The sequence below is a fragment of the Daphnia pulicaria genome, chromosome 9, assembly GCF_021234035.1.
Source record: "Daphnia pulicaria isolate SC F1-1A chromosome 9, SC_F0-13Bv2, whole genome shotgun sequence".
Taxonomy (NCBI): Eukaryota; Metazoa; Arthropoda; class Branchiopoda; order Diplostraca; family Daphniidae; genus Daphnia; species Daphnia pulicaria.
Genome location: NC_060921.1, coordinates 3,131,440 through 3,159,207, shown reverse-complemented (window position 1 = coordinate 3,159,207; position 27,768 = coordinate 3,131,440). Strand labels below are relative to the sequence as shown.

Sequence of the window (27,768 nt, the reverse complement as noted above, 5' to 3'; positions counted from 1 at the left end):
GCAGGTGATCAACGCTACATTTACAGCCGAGATAGAAAGAAAGAAAGAAACAAAAATTAATTGAACAACACATTCGATTCAAAAAGAAAAAAATTCATGGATGAAATTTTTGTTTTTTTTCCAAAAGATTGCTCGAAGAATAAAGGTGGAGGTTTCGGGAAGTGGTGGTGGGTTTCCAAGGTGGAAAAAAGAAAAGAAATTTCTTTTAAAAAAATATTGCTAAATAAAATCGAAAAAATACGGGAGTGGGGTTAAAGCGGAAGTGAAAATGTCAACAAATGGGATTTCGCTCCTTATTATTGTTTTCCTTGCGGGTAATAAAATAGGATGTGTGTGTGTGGTGCACGTGCCAATCTGGATTTGGTTTTCATTTCACTTTAGTTAAAGTTTTTCTGCAGAGCGTTTGTTGTCGAGATGGGAGGATCGATAGAATTAGTACAAAGATATTGGAGAAAATTGAAATTCTTTTCTTTTCTCGCCGGATGATTAGTGGTGCGTGTGTGTGGCGGTATTCGTGAAGAGAGAGAGAAAGAAAAACAAGGAAACGAATGATGTATACAATCTTCTTCGTCGTCGTCGATCAAGTTCGTTCAACTTTCACAGTTTTGTTTTTGTACAATCGGATTTCTTCTCGGGGAGGAGGAGGATTTCAACGTTGTTGGGCTTCACACACATGCGCAGTGGATGGTCAGAAAAAACGACACACTCGGGCAGCAGGAGAAGAGGCGGACAAAATAAATCCTAAATTTGTTTCAATCAACCCATCCCGTGTCCCCTGTCTTTTAGCCATTTAAAAAGAAAAGCCATCATTCACACACAGACAAATGCACGGACGGGAGAAGAGGAAAAAATAAGAAGAAATGGTTTCTCTTAAAATTAAAAAAAGAAAAGTTGTTATTTTGACACGACGATTCAATAAAGTTTTCTTTCCTGCTGGAAGTTGGGTAATGAATCAGTATTACTCTACTTTTAAGGAAAAGAAATTTAAAATAAAAAAAAATTAAAATCCGCTATCGAAAGAAAATTTTAAGCTAATAGAGAGAAAAATGAATTGGCGGGAAATTTTGAATCGAAGATTAAAGAAAATGTTGGTCCGAGGATCAGATGGGCAACGTGTCAAAACCGATCGGGGCCTTCCACCCACACATACAAAAATGACATTTAGAGAGAGAGAGAGAGGATCGGCGTATAATAGTAGTGTATATATAATTTGTCCATTACTTCTTTTTTTTACTTTTAAACTTTTTTTTTTCAATTTTTTTTATTTTTTTTTATTTAAGTATTTTTGTTTCCAAGTCACGAAGTTTCGGAGAGGGACAGAAAAAAAAGCTTGAGATCCTGAGCTCTGGCTTCAAAGTTACTTTTCTTTTTTTTTTTTTTTAAATCGAATTTGTGATGAAATTTGTAAATGAATACGGTGGTTGTGTGTGTATGGGGGGGGAGGAGAAAGGCGCAAATTAAATTGTTTGCCAAGCACTGATAAAACGAACGCAAAAAGAACTCGATAAACACAAGCCAAAAAATAATAATTTGGGCAGGGAAATTTTGGACCAACTAGACACACACACACACATACACTTGAACTCTACACTTTCTTCTTCTTACTGTTTTTACTGTGTACTGATACGGAACGTTATATAACTCTCGGTCGGTTGTTTCTTTAATTTCGAATTTTTCCTCTTTTTTTCTAAAAAGTTTCCCATGCTGATCCCGGGGAGCTATAGGTCAATTTTAAGTTGATATCTAATAATCTTTTTTTTTTGTTTCGTTTGTTTTTCTATAATAATAATAATAATAAGTATAAGAGCATTCCATCTGCGACCAGGAAGTAGGGGGGGGGGGGTAGGGGAGAATTTTAAATTTAAGTTTTTCGTTACTGATAAAAATTATTGTGGGTTGGGGGAGAAGGGAAGGGAAAAGAAAAAAAAAGAGCTCGGGCTGGGCGACTGAAAAACCATTCATAGATGCACATAGAAGTTTGGTTAGAGAGAGAGAGAGAGAATAGAGCGGAGGAAAGGCTAAAATCAATCAACCAGAAAGAGATAGCAAAAAGAAAAAATGATGACGGGAAGAAGAAGCACATTAAGGAAGTCGTGTGAAAAAGAATCCTGATGATATAAAGATGGAGGAGAAGGGAGTGAACGACGGAGAGAAAAAATTAGCTGGGGGAGAGGAGATTGAAAATGGATACGAGAACCGAACGCGACACCACGAAAATCTTTTTGCAACTATTTAAGAGAAAAGAAAAAAAAAGAAAATAGACAAAAAAAAAATTATAATAAAGGGGGAAAAAATAGTGTTTTTTTTTTGTTTGAGGTCCACCAGTTTATAAGTCAGGTTCTTTTTGTTGTTGTTGTTTGATGATGATGTGACGCTAGGGGCTACCGCCTAGGAATGAAACCGTTCGAGCCCAGACCGGAGTAGGTCGGCGACATTTCCAACTCCACCAGCAACGAGAAATGATCTTTTATCCAAATAAAATTATTTGTTAAAACCCAAAATCAACAAATAAAAAATAAAACAACTAAAAATTCTAAAATAATAATAACAAAAAAATATTTGTGAACCTGATGGAATATCACGGTGAGGACAGCCGAGGACTTTGTTCTCTCTAAACCATTCGGCGTCGACGGGGCCGAGCAGGCCCAACGGCACCATCGTGGTCTTGCTGAAAAAGATGTAGTCGATGAGGCCCTTAAAGTCGTACGTATAGTTGCTGTAGGGCATCACGTCCGTCGTGTAGGCCGTCGACAGCCGGAACGGGTGCGTAAACTCGTTCGTCTTCTCGGAGAAGTTGGCAATGCCCTTCTGGAGGCAGGTCTTGTAGCCGAGCTCCTTGAAATCCGGATGGTTGGCCGAGATGCGCGACGAGTTGAGGAACTCGATGACGCCCGAATCCAGCAGCGAATTGAAATCGCCGCACAGGAGCAGCTGGGTGTGAGACGGATCGGCTTTGTTGTGGCCGGGCCGGAACGAATGGCCCACAGCGTCCTGAGTCAGCTGTTTCAACTGTTTTTTTAAAAAAGGCGAAATTAAATCTTTTTCATCCATCCATCCATCCATCCGGCCAGGAATAGATCTTCTTCGGTCATACTTCGTTCATCAGCATCATCGTCTGCACCAACTTGACGTCGCAGTACTGCGGATCCCAGTGAATGTGAGCCGTGCACACCAGGAGCGGCTGGTGGATTTGCGAAGGGTCCGGCCGGATGCCGTTGCTCCAGGCAGCCTCTTTCGTCTCCAGCAGAGCCGCCAAACCGATGTTGTCCTTGGTCATGACGCGGTTCAACATGTCGTCCGATCCTTCAGCGTTGGCCAGGGCCAATTGGTTGAACTCAATCAGGTGATCGTACACCAATGAAAACCTGTTGCGTAAGTGGGAAAAGCCGCAAAACGAAACAATATATTAATCATTGCGGCTTATCTGGTTGTGTTTGCGATGAGTATGGAGAAATCCCCAAAAATGTGCAACAACAAACCACCAGGTGACTCATTACTTGGCCGTGCGGTAAAAGATGGCGCATCCGTCGACGTAGCGTCTGTCGCTCTCGGCCATCGTTTTGGCGCGTGATTTGGGCGAGAAAATGCCGTCGTATCCGTCACGCTTCAACTCGGGCAGGAAGTAATTGTAAAACTGTTCCGTCTCCACCTCCTATATTTGTGTGCGTGATTAAAATAAATAAAACGAGACCAATGAGTCATTGAGCGTCACACACTACGATTGTTGATGGAATTTAGTCGCACCTGTAGACTGATGATGTCGGCGGAATAATGCCGGATCTCCTCCAGGATACTTTTGCGCCGGTATTCCCATTTGAGCACCCAACTTGGACAGTAGCCGTACATCTGTCTGGTGGCGTACTTGTCGCACAAAACATTATAGCACATCACCGTGAAGATACCTATACAGAAAATGAATTCAAAAAGAAAAGAAATTAATTGTCTTATTCAATAGTCCGTGACATTTACAAATGGATTTGATTATTTACAAGTCGGCTGGTTTCGGTTGGGATGGCCCAGCGGGATCCACGGTCTCATCGGCGGTAGGGGTGCCGTGACTAGAAAGAAAAAGAAAAAGAAAAAAAGAAAATCAATTTCTCAACATCGACAGAAGAACAGTTAAGATAATAATAATCAATTCAGAGAAAAAGAAGAAGAACAAAAAATGTTTTCAATTTTTAATCATGGCTGGATTCGACATTCTTTTTGTTTGTTCGCTTCAAATATGGGCACAGATGATACGGGACCCCGTCAACGATCAAAGTTGAAAACATTCAGTCGATTAATCACAGCGCACAACTTTACCAATAAATCGATATGTAAAAAAAAGAAATCAAAAAGGAATCCGGTCCCGACCATCTCTTCATTTCGCCATTGACACAACAACTACGAGAAAGAGGGGGGGGGGGGAGTAATCGATTTAACCATCTTATCCGCCCACCATAAGCTTGATAAGACTTTGTCGTTGGCAATCAGAAATAGTCCCGTTTCGTATAGTTGGAAAAAAATAAAGAAAAAGAAAACAGGACAGGACCAGTTGGGGAGAGCCAAAACTGGAAATCGACGGGCACAATGGCAAACGCACGCGATTATTCGTCTTCTTTCTTCCCCATCATGGATATTAGAGTCTTCTCTCTCTCTCTCTATTGATGATGTCATGGCCGACTTAGCACCGAAATAGGCAAAACAAAGGGGGTCTGTGACCTTTTGCCAACTAAATAGGTCATCATCTCTTTTTGGGGTCCTCCCCACCACCAACCACCTAAACGACGTCATTCAAACTCGTTAATCTTTCACCGCAAATCGATTGCCCTCCATACTGTTCCATTCCTAATCTTATCTATTGTGTCATCCCAACCGGTAAATAATAATTTCAAAAACTAAATTTTGTCAAACAAAAACCCCCCAAACTTGCACACACATCAAAATTGCATCATTTCCCACCGTCTCCGTGACGGAATTCAGTTACCGCAAAAATATAAAAATAAAAAAGGAATTTTAATTTTAAAAAAAAAACAAAAGAAGAAGGAAAAATCGTTTCACGAAAAATGAGACCGTCACAGATGCGCATTTTGTGTGAAGTCATCGTTGAAGGGAAGTCTCGTTCCAGATTTTTATTTTATTTTGTCAAAAAAAGGTGTGTGTGTGTACGCGCGTATACAGTACTACACGCAATACCGGCTAGAATAGGGTCGGCTATATAGGATTATATAGTCTGTGTGTTTCTGGCCAAACGTTTGGCCCACTGCCAGTGTCCTACATTTTCGCCACATCACCCCATTCGTCCATTTTTCTTTTCGTTCGTGCCGTGTGTGTGTGTGTCTCGTCTGGCGTCCTACTCTTTTACCTACGGCCCCTTTTCCAACTTCACTTCACAAAACCCCGACCGTCATTTGTTGGAATGTTCAACACGGGGGGATGGTGGACAATATAGCCTCAAGGCCGTTCACTTTTCTTTCTTCTTCCTTAGAAAACACGACAATGAATGACGCGTGAATAACCCGTTCAACTCCAACCGAGACCCACAACAATTTCGTCTGACTTATTTTTGAAAAAAGGTTGGACGAAATAAACGAGCGATTCGTGTCAGCATTGCGGTGCGTTATGATGACGCAAAAAAAAAATAAAAACTGTTGTTTTTTTCTGTCGGCCTAAAACAAAAAAGAAAAACGGGTTTTTATTTTAAAAGCGGAAGAAAAAGTGCTGAAATATTTTGGTTGGTGAACGACGTCTCTAACGGGTCGACCGGAAAAAAAAGGGTGGGATGAAGCAGGTAACATCAGGTGAACGAGACCCTTAACTCGACTCGGTCGTCGTCTCATTTCCAACATAAGGAGGGGGTGTAGAAAAAAAAAATAACTCTGACGTGATTCAAAACATTCTTGGGTGGAGAAGAAATGCACCGTTACGAACCGACGACCTTTGATCCCTTTCCCCCGCCCTAAAACCACGTCACAACTTTTTTTTGTTTTTGTTTTTTTCTCTTTCTACATCCCGTGAGGCTGGGCCTCTTTTGCTACTTCACCAGCACCGGGAGATTGACCTCATTTTTCTACCTTCCTATCCATCTCTCTCGTCGGCCCCTTTTTCCTTTTTACACCTCCGATACCACACAGACGGACGACTTGGCTCCAACAAACAAAAAAGAAAAACATAGTTAACGGGTTATGGATACACGTACATATCCTTCTTCCGTCTTGGCCTTAGACAAAACAAGGCCACCAGAGGATTTGTCAATTGAAGGAGAAAAAAACAAAACAGGCGATTGATGATGATAAAGCCACAAAATGAATTAACGACTCTCAACTAAATTGCCTGGGTCTAAAAAAAAAGAAAATTGATTGGCCATACCGGAAAGAAAGCGCCATTTCCGAGTCCGTTACTTTTTTTTTTACCATTTCTCAGCTTTGGAAAATGAAACGGTTGATTGTGACTGATCGGGGGGGAATAAGAAATAAGAGAAAAAGCAGCGGCATTTCGGTTCTTGTCGACAGTTTTCGGTTAGGTCGGAAAAAGGCGAACCGTAACGGCAAAAAAAAAAAAAAATAATAAAAAAAAAAGTAAATATCTAAATAATAAGTCAACCTTCTTAAGTGGTACGACCTCCTTATTTTTTTTTTCTTCTTCTCTACATTTTTTATTTTTCCTTCTTCCCCACACAACGTACGGGAGAGACTAGCAAACATCACGTGAGTGTGTGTCTGTATGCAGCCTTCCTTGCGCTCACGTCTCCCAAAAGCTCTAACGGTTTTTACCCGTTAGGTCTGGTGTCTTCTTCTTCTTCTTCTAGTTTTTTCTAACAGTCCAACAGAGAGACCCCGCCCGCCTACATACTCTCGGGTGTGATGATTATGATGAACAAAACCAAGAGCTCTTTCGTCCCAACCAAACTTCAACATTCAAAACAAACAAAAAAAAAAAAAAAACCTGTCGACATTGATTAGAATTTCCTAACTGTCTCCCGATGGCCCCATTACAAAAAGAGACAGGGCAACCGGCAACAATGAAAAATTCATCCGACGCATTCACAAAGGCGTGAACGTGATTTTTCTTCTTCTTCTAGCTGGAGCGCATCCTCTCCTTCTCTCTGCACTGGTAAATCGTTTCTTTTTTGCGGTTTCTCACCACTATAAAGTCGTACTACTATACCTATTGGTCAACTCTTAAATAGAAGAAGAAGAAGAAGTTTGGTGCCGGTCGAGCGGCGCGTTCTACTGACCGAGCGGCGTCGGTCCGCCAGTTTTGGCACGCGGGAACAAGACGCAGAAATGTCGACCGCTATTATACAAGACAACTTCTCTCTCATTCGTCCGCGTACAAATCCGGATGCAAATTTCCGACACATTTCGTCGACTTACGCACGTACGTACGTAAGACGAGAAATGTAGGTCACCTCCTTTTCCAAATACAAAAACAGATGCGTCAAAAATTGCGGCAATACCCTTTTTCTTCTCTCTCTCTCTCTACTACACCAGGTATGCAGATAGGTTAGACACACACACACACACCCACTCGTGTGTCCTCAATAAATACACACAAAGGGATGACACAGACACACATACGAGAGAGAAAGAGAGACCCCCCTTCGTTCGTTCGTTCACATTTTATTTTTCCAGCTGGAATTCCAGTTGTGTGTTTCCCCGGAATGTGGAGAAGAGAGGCCCGAGATTAAAAAAATACAGTCAACGATTCAAAGAAGAAGAAGAAACTAGGCAGCTCGACCTCCCATCGGCGGTGTAACGGCACCTCAACGATGACCTACAATCCATCCGCCCGGGTTGTTGTTGTGTGTGTGTGTGTCTTTAACATACACACCCGGGGTATCCGACGAAGAAAGATGTTCCGTTTTCGTGTGTGTGCACACGCGCATAAAGCGCCGTGGCGTTTTTAGAATGAAAAAAAAAAGGAGCCCGGTGGTTCAGCTACAACAAGTTAACCGGAGGAGGAGCCTGTTCTACATTTTTCTTTTTCCAAAAAATTACATAACCAAAAAAAAAGAAGTAGAGAATAAAAAACCGTTTGTTTTTTGTTTTTTTTTCGTCTTTAATAGACATCCCCTCGAGGAAACCACCGCAATATTCAGAAAAAAAGGAGAAACGACTCATTTTTTGTTGTGCCGTTGAAAAAAAGAATTAAAACAAAATAAAAAGGAAAAAAAGTAACAGATCAGGCCATCATGTTCTTCCGTTACGCTCGGAATCAAAACGGGTATTTTCCTTGGCGATCGGGGCCGTCTGCGAGCGAGACAACGGGCCACTTTGCGACGTTCAAGTCAACGAGAGAGAAAAAGAACTAAGTACTGTTGTTTTTTGTTTTGTTATTTGTTTTCAACAAGGCGTTTATATATAAGTCATAACGTAACATCTTTTTTCTCTGTATTGGGTTTCCTGCCCGTTTGCCACTCGATTGGGTTACCACCGAATGTTCGTCGAAACGGGCAGGCCAAAAGCAAAAAACAACACGGGGCAGAGAGAGACATTCGAGACTTACAGGCGACAACAACACACACAGAAAAACGAATGAACCAACCAAACAAACAAGAAAAAGGAAAAAAAAACCAAAGGGGCCAAACGATGATGATGTCACCGATATTTAGTTATTTCTTTTTTGATAAAAGTGGGTCAGTCGCAACCGATACGGTTTCCCGAACCAAAAAAAAAAAAACACGCGCAAACAACCGACAATACAACAAAACACACCCGAAAAAAAAAAATTCTTTGAATTTCCAAATATAGTGCTCTTTTGTTTTTCAACGTGTTATTCTCTTTTTTTGTTTATCCTACCCACCCAAAAAATTGCCTCCGGAATATTGAATCATCGTATATCTCTAAACCATCTCCTCTCCTACTCGTCTTTCTTGTTTTTTTAGTCAAGAAAATTAACCAGAAAATTAGAATTAGCAAACAAAAAAGAAAAGAAAATAGGTCAAGATTATTTGAACCCCAAACATATAATAGAAAATCCGATGGAAAAAAAATAATTCGCAACGAAAAATAATTAATTTAAATTCTCTTTCCCGCCACCCAATTCGAAAAAAAAAAAAACGCCAAACAAAAAATGAATAGACGGAATAATAATAGACCACCCCGGGAAAAAAAGAAGCGCGCAAACACCACGACAAAATGACCTAACGGGGGAAATCGGGAGAAGAAGAGACTGAATGTTCGCGACTGTTGTTGTTGCTGTTGTTAAGCAGTTGTTCCGGTCCTGCTACAACTACAACGTCTCCCATCTCTTCTGTTGCTGTTGTGACGTTGTTGTTGTTGTTATTCTGAGTGGCCTGGGCGGTCGAAGAGAAGAAACGGATTTCAATGTCGCGATGGCCGTTAAATGGCGAGGCAATTAGCTGACTGGAAACTTGGAGGTAATGGCCAAGCGGTGGCGGTGGCGAGTCCAGATGTAACTGCAAATCATTGCCCAGTAGATTGTGACGGCGGCGGTCCTCCTCCGGCTGAAAGTGTTGCGGCTGTTGCTGCTGCTGTTGTTGCATCAGTTCCGGCATTCCAGTCAGAAATGAGGACGTCGGCAAATCCAAATAAGGGACGGACGACGGTGACGTCTGAACCTGAAACTGGCCGCCGTGGTTGCGCTGGCGATCCGGTCGCCGGATGACCCGCTGATCGGGCCAGCACGACGACGACGAAGACGACGGCGACGGGTGGCCGCTACTGCTTCCGGACGGCGACCAGACGGGCGATAAGGAATGCCAACAACCCGAGCTCCAAATGTCATCCTCTACGCACGATTGACCCGGCCATAACGGCGGACTTTGAGCGGATGCAACAATACAATTATCCGAGCCTGACGTCGTCGTCGTCGCAGCCCCAGACGAAGAAGAAGAAGAAGTAGTGCTGCTGCTACTACTACTATTACAGCCCGTCTTGGCTGTAGAGAGCAGACTGGTATGCCGGAAGAGTTGGGCCAGCGAATCGCCCTGATTGGAAAGCAAATCGTCCAGTTCGGACAGAGCCGTCGACCCAGTTAAATCCTGCGCTACGATTCCACCACCACCTCCTCCATTGTTGTTGTGATGACCCTTGGTGGCGACCCTCTGGTGGTGGTGGTGGTGGAACAAGAGGGACGAGGACTCTTGACCTGGTTTCTTCCTGCGTTTGCGCGGCTTGATGATCCGCGGCAGACTGGAATCAGAGCCTCCCGACGCCAGACCCTCGTCACTCGTCACGCTACACGTGTCGCTGCTCGACGACGGGCAGCCCGACGACGAGCCAGCGTCCCCGTTCTCTGACGTCATTTCCATTGGGGTCACCACAGTCGACTGTAGTCCGGTCGACTGTTGCGACAACAAGGCGGCCACCGGAAGAGGCGACGGCGGAGTCACTGGAGTGGGCGTCAACATCGTGGGCTGGTGATAAACCAATGGACGTCTGGCAGAGACGGCTGCCATGGATGATGGACCGTGTACGACAACGGGCATGTTGTTGTTTTTCTTGTGAAACGATTGTTGTTGCTGTTGTTGTTGTTGCTGACGTGGGACACGAATCAAAGGTGCTCCTTGCAAATGACTGGAATGGGGCGCGTAACCTTCCATCGCCGTGGCCGGATGCATGATGGGCGCTGGCAGATAGACGGGCGGCGGATGCCAATTTTTATTCACTCCACCACCACCACCACCACCTCCGCCACAGCCGGCCCCGTTGTTTCCTCCGCCGTTTTTCGTCTTGCGGATCGAAGCCGCCATCGACAGGAGTGGAGCTCCCGCCCAATTGCGTGGGTCGTTGATGGGCAATTGGGGGTAATGATGTTGATGATGATGTGAAATCGGTCCGCCATTACTACCACCACCCCCACCTCCACCACTCGACACGTGCTTGTTGTCGCAATCGGCTCCGTTGGAGCTGGACGTCAGCGCAGAGGACGAGTCGTTGTTAGCAACGCTGGGACGCGGTTTGGGTTTGGGTCTGACGGCCGTCGTGATCAGACAAGGGCCCGTGTACCGCTCCACGTCAACCGTGCCCATCTTCATTGGCGAACAAGACACGAGACGACTCAAGCGTTCGCCTCCAAAGCACAAACACGACACACAACTTCTTCTTCTTCTTCTTTTCTTCGACCAGAAAAATCCGCGACGTCTCTCTCAGCACGTGGTCGAGAAAGCCACTCGGCACACACAAAAAAAGAGTCTAACGGGTTAAGTTCGTGGGGCTGCAGCGACGGCAACAGCAGCAGCAAATGAAAAAGAGAGAGATAGAGACCCGTCGCGGTCGACAGCTGAACGGCAACTAAAAAATTTTACAACGGTTTCATCCTTAACGAGTCGCCCAACGGGGCCGAGACCTGCACACAGGTGTGTGTGTGTAGACGTATTTGGGGGCTGTCTATGGGGGGGGCGCTGTCGTCGTTTGGGGTTTGTTCAAAAAAAGAGATATACACCTCGGGGCTATTGGGCACCTACTTCCCTTCGCCGAAACGGTGCCATCTTCAAAGGCCCTTCCTTAGCAACCACCGATTGATTCGCACACCCAACGACTTGGCGGAGAAAACGGGTAGAAAAATATCAAAGAAAAGAAAAGAGACGCATGTTGGTCAATAGCCATCCGCCCGTGAGAGGATTCCAAACGGAAAAAAAAATTTCGGGTTCGATGTGAAAAAAAACAAAAAATTGAATCGTGGAATCGGAGCCGATAATAATTGCGACATCTTCATTTTTCGATTCTTTCTCTGCCTTTTGTTATAAGGAGAAAAAAAAACCCATATCGCTCGGCTCTTGATCTCATTTCTTGCTCAAAGCGATTGAGGTTACGACGTGGCCCGCTGTGTGCGCCCGCCATACCAGCGCCGAGGCCCGTAATTCAAGTCAACCGTTATTGAGATCAAGCGGGCTCTTGCTATCATGATTTGAGTCAGCCTCGGCGTTGGTGGGGACGACGAGAAAAGACAAAAAAACAGCTGGGCCATGGCAAAAATGATAGCGAAATGGCGGAGAAAGTAAGATTTGGCTGTAGTGAGTTGAGTGTGGACTTACTGGGTAGATTGTCCAGCAGGTAGGACAGAATTTTGTCAGTCCCGTTGACCTCGCTGAACAGGGTCATGATATCCGTCGAGAGCGGATTGCCCTTCAAGCCCAGGATCTGCAGCTTGAAGAGTTTGCCCATCTCCAAGGGGAGGGCCCGGATGTAGTTGTTGTGCAGTAAGAGCTCACGCAGGGTCACCAGCTCCCCAATCTCAGGTGGCAGGTTACGAAGCTTGTTGCAAGAGAGGTCCAGCTGGACGAGGCATGTGAGGCGGCAGATCTCTGGTGGGATTCTAGTCAGGTTGTTGTCGTTCAGGTAGAGAGACGTCAGATGCTGCAGCTTCCACAAGTTGGGACTGAGGTTTCGTATAGTACCTGAAAGGGAAAGGAATCGTTAGACTGTGATGCAAAGATGCCTGCCATATGTAAGCTATTACCTGTTATCTCCAACTCCATCCACTGGGATTTTTTCCCTGCATTGACTTCCTCAAGAGGCATAAAGGTGTGTGATCTCCTAGGGTTGCTGGGTTCATACTTGTCTTTGTGGCGAGACATCGTGTTAACTGCAATAGAATGGCAACAGTCAGTTAGCACATCAGACTATGTGTGGATAAATGATGTAATTTCCCGGAATAGCCAACAGATTGAAAGTCCATGTGTGAACACTAATATAAAGGAAAAAAACTACAGTGGTACAAATGAAGTCCTTTTCCAGAAGGAGAGAAGTGAGAGAAATCCCAGTCGGCAAAGAGTGGGAAAAAACTGCGTCTTCGACGAGAACAAACTTACAAGGCGATCCGGGAAATTGAATCATGGTGGTGGACCGACTCGAGTTCTTTTTACAAAGCAATCAATAAACTTGTCAAATGAGTTAATTCAATCAACTGACCGTCATTTAAAAGAAATCAGCCCAGCAAAAAATCAGTAGTTAAATGACGCTGAAAAAACCTCGAATTCTGTCGTCTAGACCAGTCACAATGAATCGTTGATCGTAGTACCAATTTCAGACGTCTACGGGTTCTTGGCGCTGCCCGTTATGATTTCGCGCTTTTACGATTCTCCATCGGATTCAGCAACCTGTAGAAAAATTGAAAGTCTCTCGCTGAATCGAAATCTAATGCGTCACCATCGTTTGGACCGTTCCAATCAAGTTTGCCGAAACTTATAAACAGATTTTGAAATTTGGGGAAACTTTGATTTTATTAAATAGCTCAGAAGACATTTTTGTGACGTCTTTACCTTGTCTATCAAAATGTAATTGTTCTAGACAAGAATTTTTCTTATTTAATATTTATTTTCCAATTTCAATTACTTTCGCTGCTTTCCTGCCATCTACCGATGAAAGTGTCAGCCTTCAATGATGACGTAAGGCGCCTAAGGCTACTGGATACAAGTTTCCCTTTGCTGTCATATTTACGCAAGTTGTATGGCGAATAACAGCGACATAAATAAAACGAGTTTTTTCACAACAATCACAAATGATAATCCAGAACAAACTCCCAAAAGTCTCAAGGATACGATCAAAGCTAAAGTCAATCGGAGAAATCTGTCAGCCGCCCCTTTCTACTTGAATGGTAAAAAACACTTGTTGACATCTTGCATTTCAAATATTTGATGAGAACACAATCATTTGAATTCCTATAGGTGCCATCCAGATCCAAAATGCCAGCAATGTGCATTTGGGGAACAGTGTGTCTATCGGAAACAATTCAAACCAAGAAATTCAGAGACCTTTGGAGTCAAAACCAGATCTCACCCCAGAGATGACAGGTGATATATATGCAGTGACAGATGTTTTTTAACCGAGTCGACACATGATTATGTTATTGAAATTCGATAGCTTTATTTGAAAATGGAGATGAGGTCACCAACCTTCATAGACTAGCTGTTGACTGCCACGTTGGCTCGGGTTGGAGATTCCTTGGCAAAGAGCTTGCAGGATTATCTAATGGGCAGATGGACCAACTTGAAGAGCCTTTCAAAGCTAATCAATATCCTTTCAGAGAGGTTATCTATCAAATGCTGCTAATGTGGGAAGGTCATTGTGACACCAGCCCAACTGTTGGGATGCTGGCCACAGCATTGTGGAAATGTGAAATGTACTCAGCATTTATGTCTCTTTTAGCTGAAGTCAAAGTAAGCCATAAGTAACAAGAGTGATGAATTTAAAAACTGTGTTAACACAGTAATGTCTCATAACTTTCAATTTAAATGGCTTTATTTGCCAATAAAAAATGAATAGACTGGCCTATTCATTTTTTGTATTACCTTGTTGACTGTTGGATTTGTATTCATAAAATCATTAGTTTTTTTTTAGCTATTTGTTTGAACACTAAAATCTTTTCAAATTACATGAGTTTTTTTTTAAGTAACTTGGTCTCAAATAGTTCTTTATTGTGCTGATATTTGATCATTTAGGAGTGTGGATGAAATTAAAGTAATAGTATACCTCCCACCAGTTGTTCCAGTCAGATTTTGCCATTTATTGAATAAATCACTGGAGTTTTTAACTTGCCAAAAAAACAATAGTATCAATATGGATAGAAAAAGGTTGCTGTGCTTTCACCAACGATTGGAGTGGCGAAAAATATAATATATCTCGATATTACTGCAGACACAGCTATACCGATGATTACGTGAACTTAGGGCTACATAAAGCGTATTATATTGATTTCATAGAGGGAAAAAGTGTTCATCAATGAAAGTACTGAATTCATGGATCGCCGTCGCCGACCCCTTGGTTTTTACTGAATAATCTCTTTTGCTATGCTGGTCTGTAGTTCTTGCAAAGCCCAAGCCAGAGTTGAATTGCTGACGGAAGCATCGGAACAGCCCTGATAATTACCGGATATGAATAAAACCGTGTAGCGTGATTGCAAAAAACTTAAATCAACTCTTTAGTATCTTACATTCTTAATTAAGGAGTGTGAGTCACAACCTATAACATGGTTGGCTGTGACCAAGTTGCCAATTACTTCATTGCCTTTCAACAGCGTAAACAGAAAATATTTAGAGAAATCCAAGTGATACGTAGTTAAATGAATTTAGGAAATAATACTTGACTCAATCCATCGAACGAAGACAGGTAAGGAAGGTGTGATTAACTTGGCCGTCATGCACGAAATGAAATCGGCGGCAGCCAACACCTTCTGTTCAGAAGATAGAGAAGTAGTTTTGTAGAATTTTACATATCCGGCCATGTCAAGCTGGCTTGTCATTTCATCCGCCTGGTTGAAATTAAAATCATTACATTCATACATGTTATTTAATTCTGAATTAAATTACTGACCACACCCATTTTCTTTAAGAAACATTCGGAAGAAAGCTGAAACGACACAAGGAGAAACGAACTGCTACATTTGATAAATAATAGCTTCAAACGACCGACAAAAATGTATTACCGTGTCAAACTTTTTTTCTTCCTCTTCGAGTTTTTCTCTGTCCTCTATTTGTTGGGTTACATCAGTGTTGGCGTTTTGCGCATTTTAGTAGCAACGTTGAATTACAATAATTTCCAAGAAAAATAATCAAAGAATATTGATGAAATACCTTTTGAAGCGCCACTTTTGATAGTGGGTTTAGTCATGTTCAATTTCAATTCGGTTTCTTTCTCACAAGACTCGATCATTTTCCACTCTTCTTCTGAAATGCACTTAAACTAGAATCCAAAATTTCAGAGGGTTATTTGTGCAACACTAAGCTAAAACGCAACAAACAAAATGAGGTAAAGTTCTATCGTCCTGTAGCTATTACCAGTAAATGAGGAAATTCGGGACATTCAACTTCAGGCGGCATATCGGCTTATGATGTAACACGGATTCGAAATATTGATAGATAAAGATCAAAATTAATTAAAGGAACTCGGACAGTGTAAGGTACCACTGATACCAGTAAGTGATGTCGGCAATGCGTTTTTCAACAATCCTTCCAGATCTGCTGGACTATTTTCAGGCTGTGGATAGGCCTTCAGCTATATACAAATATACTAATTAAATTGAACTTGATAGTGTTCTCAAGCTCTAATAACAGGAATGGGTTTACCAACGTGAGGTTGAAACAAGCGATGATCGATACTAAAGTAAGAAATAATTTCATTTTTTTAAATTTCATTTTATACTTCCAACTCGGATGAAATAGTTGTTTCCTCGAAAGCTCCGGTTAAACTACTGGTGGCATTTAGATTTATACTGGCATAGATGTGCCGATTAGAGATCAATGAGACTCGTTAAACACGATGATTCATGTCCGATAAGGTGTACACCCATTAATAAAAATCAACATCCGGGTTAAACTGCGAAAACGGAAGGAAGTTAAGAGACTTTTACCTTTTATTGATTGACGTTGCCAGTCACTGTCAGCTTCCAAAGCCATCCATTCTGTTTTCCAACTGTAAATTTGTCAGTCAGTATTCGTCCAACTTTCATAGTTAACTGATGACCTTCATTGCCGTCTCCAGCCTTTCCGCTAACAAAAAGTAGAGGAAGTTCTACGCATCTAAATTCACATAAAGTTCAACGACAGCACAGATTAATACAGAGAAATAAAACGAGTTCTTTCACAACCCACACAAATGATAATCCAGGATAAACCCCCAAAAGTCTCAAGGATACGATCATGTTATTGAAATTCGATAGCTTTATTTGAAAATGGAGATGAGGTCACCAACCTTCATAGACTAGCTGTTGGCTGCCATGTTGGCTCCTGTTGGAGATTCCTTGGCAAAGAGCTTGCAGGATTATCTAATGGGCAGATGGACCAACTTGAAGAGCCTTTCAAAGCTAACCAATATCCTTTCAGAGAGGTTATCTATCAAATGCTGCTAATGTGGGAAGGTCATTGTGACACCAGCCCAACTGTTGGGATGTTGGCCACAGCATTGTGGAAATGTGAAATGTACTCGGCATTTATGTCTCTTGTAGCTGAAGTCAAAGTAAGCCATAAGTAACAAGAGTGATGAATTTAACAGCTGTGTTAACACAGTAATGTCTCAGAACTTCCAATGTAAATGGCTTTATTGGCCTATTAATTTTTGTATTACCTGCTGACTGTTGAATTTGTACTAATAAAATCATAAATTTTTTTAGAGCTCTATTTTTCTTTATTCGCATTGTCTCAAATTAAATTAAATTTTTTTTAAGTAACTTGGTCTTAAAGTTCTTATGAGAACTTTGAGAACAATTTGGAGAACAAAGTGTGTAAAACACGATGAAATTAAAGTAGTAGTATATACCTTCCGCCAGTTGTTCCAGTCAGATTTTGCCATTTATTGAGTAAATCGCTCTGGAGTTTTTTACTTGCCAAAAAAACAACAACAATAGTATCAAATATGGATAGAAAAAGGTTGTGCTTTCACCAACGATTGGAGTGACGAAAAAATAAAATATCTCGTATGGCTACATACGAGCAAATTGTCTAGCGCATTAAATTGAATTCATTAGGGGGAAAAGTTGTCATCAATGAAAGTACTGAATTTATGGATCGCCGTCGCCGATTTCCTTTTTTCTTTACTGAATAATCTCCTTTGTTATGTGGGTCTGTAGATCTTGCAAAAACCAAGCCAGAGTTGAATTGCTGACGGAAGTTTCGGAACAGCCCTGAAAATGACCGGATCGGAATAAAACGGTGTAGCGTAATTGCAATTTGCAAGTAACTAATTAACTCTTTAGCATATTACATTTTTAATCAAGGACTGCATGTCACATCCTATGACATGGTTGGCTGTGACCAAGTTGTCAATTACTTGATTGCCTTTCAAACGTGTAAAAAGAAAATCATATTTAGAGAAATCCAATAAGATATTTAAAATTAATTCAGGAGATAATACTTGACTGAGTCCATCGAACGAAGACAGGTGAGGAAGGTTTGTTCAAGTTGGCTGTCACGCACGAAATAAAATTGGCGCTAGCCAATGTCTTCTGTTCAGAAGATAGAGAAGTAGTTTCGTAGATTTTTACGAATCCGGCCATGTCAAGCTGGCTTGACATTTCATCCGCCTGATCGAAATTAAATTAATTAATCCCATTAATTTAGCTATATGTACTACTAAAGAAAAATTACTGACCAGAGCCATTTTCTTTAAGAAACATTCGGAAAAAAGCTGAAACGACACAAGGAGAAACGAACTGTTACATTTGATAATTAATAGCCTCAAATGACCGACAAAAATGTATTACCGTGCCAAACTTTTTTCCTTCTTTCTCAAATTTTTCTCTGTCCTCTATTTGTTGAGCTACATCAGTGTTGGCGTTTTGCGCATTTTAGTAGCAACGTTGAATTACAATAATTTCCAAGAAAAATAATCAAAGAATATTGATGAAATACCTTTTGAAGCGCCACTTTTGATAGTGGGTTTAGTCATGTTCAATTTCAATTCGGTTTCTTTCTCACAAGACTCGATCATTTTCCACTCTTCTTCTGAAATGCACTTAAACTAGAATCCAAAATTTCAGAGGGTTATTTGTGCAACACTAAGCTAAAACGCAACAAACAAAATGAGGTAAAGTTCTATCGTCCTGTAGCTATTACCAGTAAATGAGGAAATTCGGGACATTCAACTTCAGGCGGCATATCGGCTTATGATGTAACACGGATTCGAAATATTGATAGATAAAGATCAAAATTAATTAAAGGAACTCGGACAGTGTAAGGTACCACTGATACCAGTAAGTGATGTCGGCAATGCGTTTTTCAACAATCCTTCCAGATCTGCTGGACTATTTTCAGGCTGTGGATAGGCCTTCAGCTATATACAAATATACTAATTAAATTGAACTTGATAGTGTTCACAAGCTCTAATAACAGGAATAGGTTTACCAACGTGAAGTTGAGACAAGCGATGATCGATACAAAAGTAAGAAATAATTTCATTTTTTTAAATTTAATTTCGTACTTCCAACTCGGATGAAATAGTTGTTTCCTCGAAAGCTCCGGTTAAACTACTGGTGGCATTTAGATTTATACTGGCATAGATGAGTACCGATTAGAGATCAATGAGACTCGTTAAACACGATGATTCATGTCCGACAAGGTCTACACCCATTAATAAAAATCAACATCCGGGTTAAACTGCGAAAACGGAAGGAAGTTAAGAGACTTTTACCTTTTATTGATTGACGTTGCCAGTCACTGTCAGCTTCCAAAGCCATCCATTCTGTTTTCCAACTGTAAATTTGTCAGTCAGTATTCGTCCAACTTTCATAGTTAACTGATGACCTTCATTGCCGTCTCCAGCCTTTCCGCTAACAAAAAGTAGAGGAAGTTCTACGCATCTAAATTCACATAAAGTTCAACGACAGCACAGATTAATACAGAGAAATAAAACGAGTTCTTTCACAACCCACACAAATGATAATCCAGGATAAACCCCCAAAAGTCTCAAGGATACGATCATGTTATTGAAATTCGATAGCTTTATTTGAAAATGGAGATGAGGTCACCAACCTTCATAGACTAGCTGTTGGCTGCCATGTTGGCTCCTGTTGGAGATTCCTTGGCAAAGAGCTTGCAGGATTATCTAATGGGCAGATGGACCAACTTGAAGAGCCTTTCAAAGCTAACCAATATCCTTTCAGAGAGGTTATCTATCAAATGCTGCTAATGTGGGAAGGTCATTGTGACACCAGCCCAACTGTTGGGATGTTGGCCACAGCATTGTGGAAATGTGAAATGTACTCGGCATTTATGTCTCTTGTAGCTGAAGTCAAAGTAAGCCATAAGTAACAAGAGTGATGAATTTAACAGCTGTGTTAACACAGTAATGTCTCAGAACTTCCAATGTAAATGGCTTTATTGGCCTATTAATTTTTGTATTACCTGCTGACTGTTGAATTTGTACTAATAAAATCATAAATTTTTTTAGAGCTCTATTTTTCTTTATTCGCATTGTCTCAAATTAAATTAAATTTTTTTTAAGTAACTTGGTCTTAAAGTTCTTATGAGAACTTTGAGAACAATTTGGAGAACAAAGTGTGTAAAACACGATGAAATTAAAGTAGTAGTATATACCTTCCGCCAGTTGTTCCAGTCAGATTTTGCCATTTATTGAGTAAATCGCTCTGGAGTTTTTTACTTGCCAAAAAAACAACAACAATAGTATCAAATATGGATAGAAAAAGGTTGTGCTTTCACCAACGATTGGAGTGACGAAAAAATAAAATATCTCGTATGGCTACATACGAGCAAATTGTCTAGCGCATTAAATTGAATTCATTAGGGGGAAAAGTTGTCATCAATGAAAGTACTGAATTTATGGATCGCCGTCGCCGATTTCCTTTTTTCTTTACTGAATAATCTCCTTTGTTATGTGGGTCTGTAGATCTTGCAAAAACCAAGCCAGAGTTGAATTGCTGACGGAAGTTTCGGAACAGCCCTGAAAATGACCGGATCGGAATAAAACGGTGTAGCGTAATTGCAATTTGCAAGTAACTAATTAACTCTTTAGCATATTACATTTTTAATCAAGGACTGCATGTCACATCCTATGACATGGTTGGCTGTGACCAAGTTGTCAATTACTTGATTGCCTTTCAAACGTGTAAAAAGAAAATCATATTTAGAGAAATCCAATAAGATATTTAAAATTAATTCAGGAGATAATACTTGACTGAGTCCATCGAACGAAGACAGGTGAGGAAGGTTTGTTCAAGTTGGCTGTCACGCACGAAATAAAATTGGCGCTAGCCAATGTCTTCTGTTCAGAAGATAGAGAAGTAGTTTCGTAGATTTTTACGAATCCGGCCATGTCAAGCTGGCTTGACATTTCATCCGCCTGATCGAAATTAAATTAATTAATCCCATTAATTTAGCTATATGTACTACTAAAGAAAAATTACTGACCAGAGCCATTTTCTTTAAGAAACATTCGGAAAAAAGCTGAAACGACACAAGGAGAAACGAACTGTTACATTTGATAATTAATAGCCTCAAATGACCGACAAAAATGTATTACCGTGCCAAACTTTTTTCCTTCTTTCTCAAATTTTTCTCTGTCCTCTATTTGTTGAGCTACATCAGTGTTGGCGTTTTGCGCATTTTAGTAGCAACGTTGAATTACAATAATTTCCAAGAAAAATAATCAAAGAATATTGATGAAATACCTTTTGAAGCGCCACTTTTGATAGAGGGTTTAATCATGTTCAATTTCAATTCGGTTTCTTTATCACAAGACTCGATCATTTTCCACTCTTCTTCTGAAATGCACTTAAACTAGAATCCAAAATTTCAGTGGGCTATTTTTTGCAACACAAAGCTAAAACGCATCAAACAAAATGAGGTAAAGTTCTATCGTCCTGTAGCTATTACCAGTAAATGAGGAAATTCGGGACATTCAACTTCAGGCGGCATATCGGCTTTTGATGTAACACGGATTCGAAATATTGATAGATAAAGATCAAAATTAATTAAAGGAACACGGACAGTGTAAGGTACCACTGATACCAGTAAGTGATGTCGGCAATGCGTTTTTCAACAATCCTTCCAGATCTGCTGGACTATTTTCAGGCTGTGGATAGGCCTTCAGCTATATACAAATATACAAATTAAATTGAACTTGATAGTGTTCTCAAGCTCTAATAACAGGAATGGGTTTACCAACGTGAGGTTGAAACAAGCGATGATCGATACTAAAGTAAGAAATAATTTCATTTTTTTAAATTTCATTTTATACTTCCAACTCGGATGAAATAGTTGTTTCCTCGAAAGCTCCGGTTAAACTACTGGTGGCATTTAGATTTATACTGGCATAGATGTGCCGATTAGAGATCAATGAGACTCGTTAAACACGATGATTCATGTCCGATAAGGTGTACACCCATTAATAAAAATCAACATCCGGGTTAAACTGCGAAAACGGAAGGAAGTTAAGAGACTTTTACCTTTTATTGATTGACGTTGCCAGTCACTGTAAGCTTCCAAAGCCATCCATCCTGTTTTCCAACTGTAAATTTGTCAGTCAGTATTCGTCCAACTTTCATAGTTAACTGATGACCTTCATTGCCGTCTCCAGCCTTTCCGCTAACAAAAAGTAGAGGAAGTTCTACGCATTCAAATTCACATAAAGTTCAACGACAGTACAGATTAATACAGAGAAATAAAACGAGTTCTTTCACAACCCACACAAATGGTAATCCAGAATAAACCCCCAGAAGACTCAAGGATACGATCAAAGCTAAATTCAATCGGAGAAATCTTTCAGCCGCCCCTGTCTACATGAATGGCATTGTGGAAATGTGAAATGTACTCAGCATTTATGATTCTTTTAGGTGAAGTCAAAGTATGCAAGAAGTAACAAGAGTGATGAATTTAACAACTGTGTTAACACAGTAATGTCTCATAACTTTCAATTTAAATGGCTTTATTTGCCAATAAAAAATGAATAGACTGGCCTATTCATTTTTTGTATTACCTTGTTGACTGTTGGATTTGTATTAATAAAATCATTAGTTTTTTTTTAGTTATTTGTTTGAACACTAAAATCTTTTCAAATTACATGAGTTTTTTTTTAAGTAACTTGGTCTCAAATAGTTCTTTATTGTGCTGATATTTAATCATTTAGGAGTGTGGATGAAATTAAAGTAATAGTATACCTCCCACCAGTTGTTCCAGTCAGATTTTGCCATTTATTGAGTAAATCACTGGAGTTTTTAACTTGCCAAAAAAACAATAGTATCAATATGGATAGAAAAAGGTTGCTGTGCTTTCACCAACGATTGGAGTGGCGAAAAATATAATATATCTCGATATTACTGCAGACACAGCTATACCGATGATTACATGAACTTAGGGCTACATAAAGCGTATTATATTGATTTCATAGAGGGAAAAAGTGTTCATCAATGAAAGTACTGAATTCATGGATCGCCGTCGCCGACCCCTTGGTTTTTACTGAATAATCTCTTTTGCTATGCTGATCTGTAGTTCTTGCAAAGCCCAAGCCAGAGTTGAATTTCCGACGGATGTATCGGAACAACCCTGAAAATGACCGGATCAGAATAAAACGGTAAGCGTGATTGCAAGAAACTTGAATTAAATCTTTAGTATCTTACATTCTTAATTAAGGAGTGTATGTCACATCCTATAATATGGCTGGCTGTGACCAAGTTGCCAATTACCTCATTGCCTTTCAACAGTTCAAAAAGGAAATATTTAGAGAAATCTAAGTGATACGTAGTTAAATGAATTTAGGAAATAATACTTGACTCAGTCCATCGAACGAAGACAGGTAAGGAAGGTGTGATTAACTTGGCCGTCATGCACGAAATAAAGTCTGCGGTAGCCAATGCCTTTTGTTCAGAAGATAGAGAAGTAGTTTCGTAGTATTTTTCATAACCGGCCATGTCAAGCTGGCCTGTCATTTCATCCGCCTGATTGAAATTAAAATCATTACATTCATACATGCTATTTAATTCTGAATTAAATTACTGACCACACCCATTTTCTTTACTAAACATTCGCAAGCAAACTGAAATGACACAAAGGAGAAACGAGCTGTTACATTTGAGAATCAATAGCTTCAAACGACCGACAAAACTGTCTTACCGTGTCGAATTTTTTGTTTTCCTCTACAAATTTCTCGATGCCCTCTAATTGTTAACCCGTCAGTGTTAGCATTTTGCCCATTTGAGTGAAGTCACGTCGAGTTATAATAAATACCATGAAAAATAATGAAAGAATACGAAATACCTTTTGAAGCGCCACGTTTGAAAGTGGGTTTAGTCATGTTCAATTTCAGTTCAGTTTCTTTCTCACAAACCTCGATCGTTTTCCAGTCTTCTTCTGAAATGCACTTCAACTAGAATCCAAAATTTCAGCGGGTTATTTATGCAACACAACGCTAAAACGCACCAAACAAAATAAGAAAAGTTATATTGTCCTTTACCAGTAAATGAGGAAATTCGGGAGATTCCACTTCGGGTGGCACATCGGCTTTTGATAAAAACCGGATTCGAAATATCAATAATTGATAGATAAAGATCAAAATTAATTGATGGAACTTGGATAGTAAGTTACCAGTTAGTGATGTCGGCACTGCGCTTATCAACAGTCCTCCCAGATCTGCTGGAAGTTTTTCAGGCTGTGGATGGGCCTTCAGCTACACAAATAGAATTAAATTTAACTTGATAGTGTTCTATAAGGCTATGTAACAGGAACGGGTTTACCAACGTGAGGTTGAGACAAGCGATGATCGATGCAAGAGTAAGAAATAATTTCATTTTTTTAAATTTAATTTTATACTTCTTCCAGCTCGGATGAAATAGTTGTTTCCTGGAAGGCTCCGGTTAAACTACTGATGGTATTTAGATTTATACTGGCATTGATGTACCGATTAGTGATCAAAATAAGACTCGTGAAACACGATGATTCATGTCCGATAAGGTCTACACCCATTAATAAAAATCAACATCCGGGTTAAACTGCGAAAACGGAAGGAAGTTAAGACACTTTTACCTTTTATTGATTGACGTTGCCAGTCACTGTCAGCTTCCAAAGCCATCCATCCTGTTTTCCAACTGTAAGTTTGTCAGTCAGTATTCGTCCAACTTTCATCGTTAACTGATGACCTTCCATGCCGTCCCCAGCCTTTCCGCTAACAAAAAGTAGAGGAAGTTCTACGCATTCAAATTCACATAAAGTTCAACGACAGTACAGATTAATACAGAGAAATAAAACGAGTTCTTTCACAACCCACACAAATGATAATCCAGGATAAACCCCCAAAAGTCTCAAGGATACGATCAAAGCTAAATTCAATCGGAGAAATCTTTCAGCCGCCCCTGTCTACATGAATGGCATTGTGGAAATGTGAAATGTACTCAGCATTTATTTCTCTTATAACTAAAGTCAAATTATGCCATAATAAGTGCAAGAATGATGAATTTAACGTGACTGCGCTAAGACTATGTTTTAATGTATCATGACTCCTAATTTGAATAGCTTAATTGATCTATGAATTTTTTTATCAACATGTTGATTGTTGCACGGGAATTAATTAATCAAATCATTTTAATAATTTTAAATTCATTTTTAGTCATTTTTGCTTAGTCACATTTTCTCTAATTACTTAATTTATACAATTTGTTTTCTAGCTGTTTAGGCCACACCCTTTTTCTTGTTTTGATGTTCGACCCTATTTATAGGAATATAAAATATTTTGATACAGTATTAGTAAGAATTTCTCAAGCCAATTGTTCCAGTGGGATTTTGCCATTTATTAAGTAATATAAAACCACTGGATTTTTTTTTTACTTGCGAAAAATTTAAAATGTATAAATGTGGATAAAAAAAGATTTGTCAGGTTGCGCTTCCGCCGACAATTAGAGAACGAAAAATAAAATTCCGTTGCTACTGCTGACACGGCTGTACCGATAACAGGATCTTGGTGCGACATAATTGTTTAGCGTATTAAATTGAATTCATTAGAAACGAAACAGTTAACAATGAAAGTACTGGATTCATGGATCTCCAACCAATTGGCTATCAACCAAAATCTATTTTTACTGAATAATCTCATTTGCTATGCGGGTCTGCAGATTTTGCATAATCCAAGTAAGAGTTGAATTGCTGACGGAAGTATCGGAACAGCCCTGAAAATGACCGGATCAGAATAAAACGGTAAGCGTGATTGCAAGAAACTTGAATTAAATCTTTAGTATCTTACATTCTTAATTAAGGAGTGTATGTCACATCCTATAATATGGCTGGCTGTGACCAAGTTGCCAATTACCTCATTGCCTTTCAACAGTTCAAAAAGGAAATATTTAGAGAAATCTAAGTGATACGTAGTTAAATGAATTTAGGAAATAATACTTGACTCAGTCCATCGAACGAAGACAGGTAAGGAAGGTGTGATTAACTTGGCCGTCATGCACGAAATAAAGTCTGCGGTAGCCAATGCCTTTTGTTCAGAAGATAGAGAAGTAGTTTCGTAGTATTTTTCATAACCGGCCATGTCAAGCTGGCCTGTCATTTCATCCGCCTGATTAAAATTAAAATCATCTAATTAATTTAGCCATACGTAACAAAGAATGCTAAATCAAATTACTGACCAAAATCATTTTCTTTACTAAACATTCGCAAGCAAACTGAAATGACACAAGGGAAAAGGAAGCTGTTACATTTGAGAATCAATAGCTACAAACGACCGACAAAATTGCATATTACCGCGTGGAACTTTTTTTCTTCCTCTTCGAGTTTTTCTCTGTCTTCTAATTGTTTAGCCCGTCATTGTTAGCGATTGGTCCATTTAGCAGTCACATCACGAGTAATCACAATAAAAACCACGACATTTAAATAATACGATATACCTTTTGAAGGGAGACTTCTATTCATTATAGTGTTTCTAGTCATGTTCAATTTCAGTTCGGTTTCTTTCTCACAAGATTCTACCGCTGTCCAATCTTGGTTAGGAATGCACTTCAACTAGAATTGAAAATTTCAATGGATTATTTGGGCAGTACAATGCTGAAGGCGTCAAACAAAAATGTGTATACCAGTAATTGAGGAAATTCGGGAGATTCTATTTCAGGCGGCATATCGTCTTTTGATGTAACAAGGATTCAAAATATTGATAGATAATTAAAATAATAAGTTAAAACTCAAATAGTAAGGTACCAGTAAGTGATATCGGCACTGCGCTCATGAACGATCCCTCCAGAGCTGCAGAACGCTTTTCCGGATGTGGATAGGCCTTCATCTAAAAATAATACAATTAGAAAATAAATGTTAACGTGAGTGTTTTTAAAGGCTATGTAACAGGAAAAGGATTACCGCTGTAAGGTTGAGACACACGATGATCGATACAAGAGTAAGAAATAATTTCATTTTTTAAATTAATTTTAGACTTCCAGCTCGGATGAAAAGTTGTCTACTGGAAAGCGCCGGTTAAACTACTGATGGGGTTTAGATTCATACGGGAATAGATGTACCGTTTAGAGATCAATAAGACTAGTCAAACACGATGAATCATGTCCGATGAGGTCTACAAAATGGAAATAGAAAAAAAAATGGAAATCAACGTCCGGGTTAAACTGTAAAAAACGGAAGGAACTTAACTTTTATTGATCGACATTCATCAAATGACGAAAACGTTGCCAGTCACTGTGAGCTTCCAACACCAACACCATTCATCCTGTATTTCCAACTGTAAATTCGTCACTCATAATTCTCCCAGCTTTCATAGTTGACTAATGACCATACTCCAGCCTTTCCGCTAAACAAAAAATTAAAGGAAGTTCTGCGCAACCAAATTCACACAAGAGTTCAACAACAGCACAGACTAATTAATAAAACTGTTATGGTATATATATTCCTGTAAAAAAGAGAACAGACGGAAGACCGCAGGAACCCACACTGAGAATAATACCCATGGACTTGTTAGCCTTGTAAAAAATTTACTTTTAACGTTTTACCGGTCATATTATTTTCAGGCTACAACCTGCAAGTTTACAGTACTACATCCAACCGTGGACTGACGGTAGACTAACGTGGTTGGGCGTAATATTTATTATCTGTCTTGGCCTTGTAAATTAGGTATTTTACTTTTTTACGAGTACTAGGTACCTCTTTTGCTTTGTAACAGCAGTAAAATCAAAAAAGGGTAAGAAAACATCTGGGGGGAAAACTGGTACAGCAAATACACTACTTTTGAAAGTATCAAACCCAACCCTAATGACCCTAATACGTCTAAAATTTTACAACGTAAAGTCAGGACCACGCCCGGTATTTAATGTCTTTTGCACGGAAGATTTTAATGTAATGAGACGACGACAATGACATAATTTTAACTTGCTGTATTCAGATAA

At 39.9% G+C, this 27,768-nt stretch overlaps 6 protein-coding genes across 10 annotated transcripts; 1 reads left to right on the top strand and 5 right to left on the bottom strand.

The window, feature by feature from the left end:
- Positions 1-921: 921 nt before the first annotated feature.
- On the bottom strand, positions 922-12,973 carry LOC124312987 (CCR4-NOT transcription complex subunit 6-like). 2 transcript variants are annotated; one of them, XM_046777621.1, is made up of 10 exons: positions 12,861-12,960; positions 12,761-12,806; positions 12,409-12,534; positions 11,984-12,346; positions 3,990-4,058; positions 3,745-3,902; positions 3,498-3,652; positions 3,095-3,365; positions 2,568-3,009; positions 922-2,464 (listed from the first exon to the last, which is right to left on the bottom strand). In XM_046777621.1, exons 1-10 carry the CDS (start codon positions 12,864-12,866, stop codon positions 2,382-2,384), a joined length of 1,719 nt encoding a protein of 572 aa, XP_046633577.1. In that variant the 5' UTR covers positions 12,867-12,960; the 3' UTR covers positions 922-2,381. The 2 variants fall into 2 exon arrangements, with proteins under 2 accessions (XP_046633577.1, XP_046633578.1); XM_046777622.1 differs by lacking the exon at positions 12,761-12,806 and having other exon boundaries at positions 12,861-12,973.
- A 374-nt stretch (positions 12,974-13,347) lies between these two features.
- LOC124313384 lies at positions 13,348-14,298 on the top strand. Its single transcript, XM_046778296.1, has 3 exons — positions 13,348-13,545; positions 13,616-13,741; positions 13,812-14,298. The coding sequence occupies exons 1-3, from the start codon at positions 13,398-13,400 to the stop codon at positions 14,120-14,122; spliced, it is 585 nt and encodes a 194-aa protein (XP_046634252.1). The 5' UTR covers positions 13,348-13,397; the 3' UTR covers positions 14,123-14,298.
- On the bottom strand, positions 14,234-16,216 carry LOC124313324. 2 transcript variants are annotated; one of them, XM_046778195.1, is made up of 9 exons: positions 16,013-16,216; positions 15,860-15,941; positions 15,725-15,771; positions 15,521-15,629; positions 15,373-15,428; positions 15,261-15,296; positions 15,030-15,198; positions 14,881-14,954; positions 14,234-14,805 (listed from the first exon to the last, which is right to left on the bottom strand). In XM_046778195.1, exons 1-9 carry the CDS (start codon positions 16,079-16,081, stop codon positions 14,716-14,718), a joined length of 732 nt encoding a protein of 243 aa, XP_046634151.1. In that variant the 5' UTR covers positions 16,082-16,216; the 3' UTR covers positions 14,234-14,715. The 2 variants fall into 2 exon arrangements, with proteins under 2 accessions (XP_046634151.1, XP_046634152.1); XM_046778196.1 differs by having other exon boundaries at positions 15,373-15,416.
- Positions 16,217-17,196: 980 nt separating this feature from the next.
- LOC124313331 lies at positions 17,197-19,179 on the bottom strand. The gene is made up of 11 exons (XM_046778208.1): positions 19,071-19,179; positions 18,948-19,000; positions 18,785-18,887; positions 18,632-18,713; positions 18,497-18,543; positions 18,293-18,401; positions 18,145-18,200; positions 18,033-18,068; positions 17,796-17,964; positions 17,646-17,719; positions 17,197-17,565 (listed from the first exon to the last, which is right to left on the bottom strand). Exons 3-11 carry the CDS (start codon positions 18,836-18,838, stop codon positions 17,476-17,478), a joined length of 717 nt encoding a protein of 238 aa, XP_046634164.1. The 5' UTR covers positions 18,839-18,887; positions 18,948-19,000; positions 19,071-19,179; the 3' UTR covers positions 17,197-17,475.
- Positions 19,180-19,970: 791 nt separating this feature from the next.
- Positions 19,971-21,765, bottom strand: LOC124313325. Of its 2 annotated transcripts, none has more exons than XM_046778197.1 (9): positions 21,560-21,765; positions 21,407-21,488; positions 21,272-21,318; positions 21,067-21,175; positions 20,919-20,974; positions 20,807-20,842; positions 20,570-20,738; positions 20,420-20,493; positions 19,971-20,339 (listed from the first exon to the last, which is right to left on the bottom strand). In XM_046778197.1, the coding sequence occupies exons 1-9, from the start codon at positions 21,626-21,628 to the stop codon at positions 20,250-20,252; spliced, it is 732 nt and encodes a 243-aa protein (XP_046634153.1). In that variant the 5' UTR covers positions 21,629-21,765; the 3' UTR covers positions 19,971-20,249. The 2 variants fall into 2 exon arrangements, with proteins under 2 accessions (XP_046634153.1, XP_046634154.1); XM_046778198.1 differs by having other exon boundaries at positions 20,919-20,962.
- An 802-nt stretch (positions 21,766-22,567) lies between these two features.
- Positions 22,568-27,490, bottom strand: LOC124313333. Of its 2 annotated transcripts, none has more exons than XM_046778212.1 (10): positions 27,020-27,490; positions 26,735-26,945; positions 26,579-26,660; positions 26,458-26,504; positions 26,272-26,386; positions 26,129-26,172; positions 23,394-23,429; positions 23,163-23,331; positions 23,014-23,087; positions 22,568-22,939 (listed from the first exon to the last, which is right to left on the bottom strand). In XM_046778212.1, exons 2-10 carry the CDS (start codon positions 26,786-26,788, stop codon positions 22,850-22,852), a joined length of 711 nt encoding a protein of 236 aa, XP_046634168.1. In that variant the 5' UTR covers positions 26,789-26,945; positions 27,020-27,490; the 3' UTR covers positions 22,568-22,849. The 2 variants fall into 2 exon arrangements, with proteins under 2 accessions (XP_046634168.1, XP_046634166.1); XM_046778210.1 differs by lacking the exons at positions 22,568-22,939; positions 23,014-23,087; positions 23,163-23,331; positions 23,394-23,429 and adding exons at positions 25,358-25,551; positions 25,626-25,699; positions 25,775-25,943; positions 26,014-26,049 and having other exon boundaries at positions 27,020-27,458.
- Positions 27,491-27,768: the final 278 nt, after the last annotated feature.

Excerpts from the sequence above, each read along its gene's own strand:
- LOC124312987 (XM_046777621.1), bottom strand. Across the intron at positions 4,059-11,983 it reads CCTGCTGGACAATCTACCCA|TCACGGCACCCCTACCGCCG; the intron begins GTAAGTCCACAC and ends TTTTCTTTCTAG. Across the intron at positions 3,903-3,989 it reads CAACCGAAACCAGCCGACTT|GTATCTTCACGGTGATGTGC; the intron begins GTAAATAATCAA and ends TTTTCTGTATAG.
- LOC124313325 (XM_046778197.1), bottom strand. The coding sequence starts at position 21,628 with ATGAAATTTAAAAAAATGAAATTATTTCTTACTTTAGTATCGATCATC. Across the intron at positions 21,319-21,406 it reads ATTGCCGACATCACTTACTG|CCGATATGCCGCCTGAAGTT; the intron begins GTATCAGTGGTA and ends TTACATCAAAAG. Across the intron at positions 20,843-20,918 it reads AAGGAAAAAAGTTTGGCACG|CTTTTTTCCGAATGTTTCTT; the intron begins GTAATACATTTT and ends GTGTCGTTTCAG.
- LOC124313324 (XM_046778195.1), bottom strand. The coding sequence starts at position 16,081 with ATGAAATTTAAAAAAATGAAATTATTTCTTACTTTAGTATCGATCATC. Across the intron at positions 15,630-15,724 it reads CCGAATTTCCTCATTTACTG|TTTAAGTGCATTTCAGAAGA; the intron begins GTAATAGCTACA and ends TTTGGATTCTAG. Across the intron at positions 15,199-15,260 it reads TCTTAAAGAAAATGGGTGTG|GCGGATGAAATGACAAGCCA; the intron begins GTCAGTAATTTA and ends AATTTCAACCAG.
- LOC124313384 (XM_046778296.1), top strand. The coding sequence starts at position 13,398 with ATGGCGAATAACAGCGACATAAATAAAACGAGTTTTTTCACAACAATC. Across the intron at positions 13,546-13,615 it reads CGCCCCTTTCTACTTGAATG|GTGCCATCCAGATCCAAAAT; the intron begins GTAAAAAACACT and ends GAATTCCTATAG. Across the intron at positions 13,742-13,811 it reads TCTCACCCCAGAGATGACAG|CTTTATTTGAAAATGGAGAT; the intron begins GTGATATATATG and ends GAAATTCGATAG.
- LOC124313331 (XM_046778208.1), bottom strand. The coding sequence starts at position 18,838 with ATGAAATTATTTCTTACTTTTGTATCGATCATCGCTTGTCTCAACTTC. Across the intron at positions 18,544-18,631 it reads ATTGCCGACATCACTTACTG|CCGATATGCCGCCTGAAGTT; the intron begins GTATCAGTGGTA and ends TTACATCATAAG. Across the intron at positions 18,402-18,496 it reads CCGAATTTCCTCATTTACTG|TTTAAGTGCATTTCAGAAGA; the intron begins GTAATAGCTACA and ends TTTGGATTCTAG.
- LOC124313333 (XM_046778212.1), bottom strand. The coding sequence starts at position 26,788 with ATGAAATTATTTCTTACTCTTGTATCGATCATCGTGTGTCTCAACCTT. Across the intron at positions 26,661-26,734 it reads TGTGTCTCAACCTTACAGCG|ATGAAGGCCTATCCACATCC; the intron begins GTAATCCTTTTC and ends TATTATTTTTAG. Across the intron at positions 26,173-26,271 it reads TAGAAGTCTCCCTTCAAAAG|AAGACAGAGAAAAACTCGAA; the intron begins GTATATCGTATT and ends CTAAACAATTAG.